The following is a 4,357-nucleotide window of genomic DNA, read 5'->3' as shown; positions in this document are numbered from 1 at the left end:
GTGCAGGACAGGTCCCGGAGGCTGCCTGTCTCTTAGTGGGAGGTTCAGACCTGGAAGTAGCTGTGCAGCCCCTGGCATTTGAAGATCTCCTCAGTGAACTTCTTCCGATTTCAGAGGAAAGCCTCGGAGCCAGGCTGGCTCCCAGGAAGAGCTGCTTGTAGACACTGCTGTCTGCCGCAGGATGCCTGTCACAGTGTCTGAGGACAAGGACATCCTGGCACTCAGCTCTGAGGCAGTTTGGAGTCAGTGGTGTTTGTAAAAAAACTAAGCAGTAAATATAGTGCTCAGTCATAAATGCTAAAGATGTACAGAGAGCACAAGAAGGAAGCGTGGGAAAATGGGACGGTAAGCATGATTTTAGCTGACAAAAAAGGCTCAGAAAGGCCAAACGACAGTATGGACCAACAGCTGCTCCTACGTGAAGTTGGCCTTCACATAACTGATATTGATTGAAGCTATTTTCCATTCTGGAACTTCTCAGGCACATAAAAATACATTTTTAGACAGTTAAATCTAAGACAAGCTTTAGGGAAGACAACATGTAAAACTATACAAAAAACTGTGACAGCAAAAGAATAAAAAAATGTAAGGTGCTGTATTTTTAATATTAACAATTACATTTTCAAAAATGTCATTCACATCTAAAGGTAACAATGCCATAAATCTATAGCTGACAGTAGGAAATATAAGTGTAAATAGCCTATGTACACTTTGTATTATTTATTGATACAATTTTATACACATAACCCTATACGATATCTAATAAGCTTCAGAGAAAACACCTACAAACCCACTTGTCTAGACAGTAGAGAACAGTTTTTAAAAAAGAGACAAAAACAAATGATTCTGATTTCTCGCTGCATGTGATGGAGCTGTACATGTATGGAGATGAAGTCCGAGGTATGTATCACATGAAGGTATTTAACTTTGCTCCATGCCAGCCATGAGGGACAGTGCTAGAGACTCCACTGTGGGAAGAATAAAGTTTAAAAAATCGGTTTAATTTTTTGAAAATGTATGAGTAAGGCTTTAATCAATTCAAAACTGAAAAGTATTTAAAAACATTTTCCATTTTTATAATTTTATTGATTTCAGAGAGGAAGGAAAAGGGAGAGAGAGATAGAAACATCAACAATGAGAATTATTTATTGGCTGCCTCCTGCACACCCCCCACTGGGGACTGAGTCTGCAATCCAGGCATATGCTCTAGACCTGAATAGAACCCAGGCCCCTTCAGTCCGCAGGCTGACACTATCCACTGAACCAAACCTGCTAGGGCCACATTTCCCATTTTTAATTAAAATGGTGATTATTTGTAATGTATAATAAAGATGATAATCTTCATTTATTAAATACAAATGGAAAAAGTATGATTTATTTCTATTCACTGTATTTGAATTTTGAAAACAAACAAATCTGACATTTCACGAAATAAATCGTATTTGTTCAACGTGTCAGAAACTCTGGAGTCCGGTCAAAACAAAATGCCAAGTTCTAACCTACAATCACCCAATTAAAAAATGAACAAATGGCCCAGCTGGCGTGGCTCAGTGGTTGAGCATTGACCTATGAACCAGGAGGTTATGGTTCAATTCCCAGTCAGGGCACATGCTAGGGTTGTGGGCTTAATCCCCAGTGTGGGTGTGCAGGAGGCAGCTGATCAGTGATTCTCATCACTGATGTTTCTGTCTGTCTCAGTTCCTCTTTGAGATAAATAAAAATATATTTAAAGAAAATGGACAAATGCATCAATATTTCTAACACAGTGTTTTACAGAGCATTCAGCTGTTCTTTTTTTAAAAATATACTAAATTATGCAGATATTTCCAAGATTAAGACATTTCTTTTTAAAAAAAATTATCCTTATTGATTTCAGAGAGGGAGGAAGGGAAATATCAATGATGAGAGAGAATCATTGATCGGCTGCCTCTTGCATGCCCCCTACTGGGGATCAAGCTCATAACTCGGGCATGTGCCCTGACCGGGAATCAAACCATGACCTCCTGGTTCATAGGTTGACGCTCAACCATTGAGCCCCATGGGCCAGGCAATTCAGCTATTCTTAGTGAATGGATCACAATTTTTTTAAAATTGTTTTATTGCTTAAAGTATTACAAAGAGTATTATATATGTCTCCTTTTTTTCTCTCCCCTTGACCCTCCCCTAGCCTCCCATGCCCCCCAGTGTCTTATGTCCATTAGTTATGCTCGTATGCATGCATACAAACCCTTTGGTTGATTTTTTACCCCCCACCTCTCCCACCCCCAACCCTCCCCAGCCTTCCCGCTGTAGTTTTGGATCGCAATTTGAATATGCAGACACAGGGAAGAGATTAACCCTGCATATTTTCCCCCAAAAGCTGCGCAAATAAATATGACTTAGTCCTTTGTTTCTGAAAATTAAGCATCACTCTCCTCCCTGACTCACCCTACAGACTTCTGCCTGCTTCAGTGTTTGTCAGGAGTTTTAAAATTGTTAAAGAAACCCTCCCCCATCTTTTGAAAAGGAATAGTACAAAAGCTGCACATGATAGTTACTGAGCCCAGCCGGTGTGTGTCAGTGGTTGAGCATCAACTTATGAACCAGGTGGTCATGGTTTGATTCCTGGTCAGGGCACATGCCTGGGTTGCGAGCTTAATCCCCAGTGAAGGGTGTGCAGGAAGCAGTCATTCAATGATTCTCTCTCATCATTGATGTTTCTATCTCTCTTTCTCCCTTCCTCTCTGAAATCAAGAAAAATATATTTTAAAAAATTTCTCGTTTTAAACACCATCGAGTCAACTATTGAGCATTTCTTATTACATATGTGTCCATTTTTTCCCCCCGCCCAAGACAGTCCCCTAGCCTCCCCCGCCCCCCAGTGTCTTATGTCCATTAGTTATGCTCGTATGCATGCATACAAACCCTTTGGTTGATTTTTTACCCCCCACCTCTCCCACCCCCAACCCTCCCCAGCCTTCCCGCTGTAGTTTTGGATCGCAATTTGAATATGCAGACACAGGGAAGAGATTAACCCTGCATATTTTCCCCCAAAAGCTGCGCAAATAAATATGACTTAGTCCTTTGTTTCTGAAAATTAAGCATCACTCTCCTCCCTGACTCACCCTACAGACTTCTGCCTGCTTCAGTGTTTGTCAGGAGTTTTAAAATTGTTAAAGAAACCCTCCCCCATCTTTTGAAAAGGAATAGTACAAAAGCTGCACATGATAGTTACTGAGCCCAGCCGGTGTGTGTCAGTGGTTGAGCATCAACTTATGAACCAGGTGGTCATGGTTTGATTCCTGGTCAGGGCACATGCCTGGGTTGCGAGCTTAATCCCCAGTGAAGGGTGTGCAGGAAGCAGTCATTCAATGATTCTCTCTCATCATTGATGTTTCTATCTCTCTTTCTCCCTTCCTCTCTGAAATCAAGAAAAATATATTTAAAAAAGGAAAGTATGACTAAAATCTATTTTGCCTTCTGCTTTTCTAAGCAATAGTTTCAGAATCCACTGGTGTACCAAATGACATACGAGAAAGCAAAAACTTTACTAACCTTGTTTTATCTTTGATAGTCATTCATCCCACAGTAATTCTGAAAATGAAACAAAACTAAAACACACACACACACAACACAATTCAAAGCATGATCCAGCTGCTGCTAGGCTTTCCAGGTTTGGAACAATTCATCATGAGATCAGTATCAAAATTAGGAACGTGTAGCCTTTGTACAAGAAGACAGAAAAGCAGTAAGATGTTAGCATGTATACTCACGATGGGGAAAGGACCCTCTACAGACGGCTTTGTTTAAAATGGTGACAAGAAACATATGGCAGTTTTTAAAATCAGACTCCATTTTCTCTATAGATTCCATCCTAGGAAAGAAAGTATATTTCAACTTCAGTAGTGCATCTGGAATAATTTCAAAAGTACCTCAGTTTAATTATTTAGAATCCGAAGTATAAAGACTAAAAAATAAAATATAAATTCCTTGCCTCACTTTTTAAAGAATATTTTTACTTTTTTTGGCCATTTAATCCTTTTTTATTTTTCAGTTACAGTTGAGATACAACGCTGTACATTTCAGATGTACAACCCAGCGATTAGACATTTCAGAACTTACTAAGTGGCCATCCCAATAAGTCTTGTACCAACTGACATGACACCTGGAATACTGATTGTACTCCCTATGCGGTCCATCACTCCCCATGATTCTTCAACCCATTCGTATTTCTTTTTTAAAAATATATTTTATTGATTTTTTACAGAGAGGAAGGGAGAGGGATAGAGAGTTAGAAACATCAATGAGAGAGAAACACCGACCAGCTGCCTCCTGCACACCTCCTACTGGGGATGTGCCCGCAACCAAGGTACATGCC

At 40.1% G+C, this 4,357-nt stretch overlaps 1 protein-coding gene across 1 annotated transcript in view; it reads right to left on the bottom strand.

The window, feature by feature from the left end:
- Positions 1–576: 576 nt before the first annotated feature.
- LOC102771541 (gamma-tubulin complex component 5) overlaps positions 577–4,357 on the bottom strand; it is a gene marked incomplete at its 5' end in the record, with an annotated part of 15,502 nt that continues 11,721 nt past the window's right edge. Inside the window, 2 exons of the mRNA XM_006764024.2 lie at positions 577–968; positions 3,753–3,853. Coding sequence (XP_006764087.2) covers positions 922–968; positions 3,753–3,853 — 148 coding nt within the window. The remainder of the gene's footprint in view (positions 969–3,752; positions 3,854–4,357) is intronic.

This window comes from Myotis davidii, unplaced genomic scaffold (genome assembly GCF_000327345.1).
Source record: "Myotis davidii unplaced genomic scaffold, ASM32734v1 scaffold3321, whole genome shotgun sequence".
In the NCBI taxonomy this organism is placed as follows: Eukaryota; Metazoa; Chordata; class Mammalia; order Chiroptera; family Vespertilionidae; genus Myotis; species Myotis davidii.
This window is presented reverse-complemented; position numbering and strand designations above follow the sequence as displayed.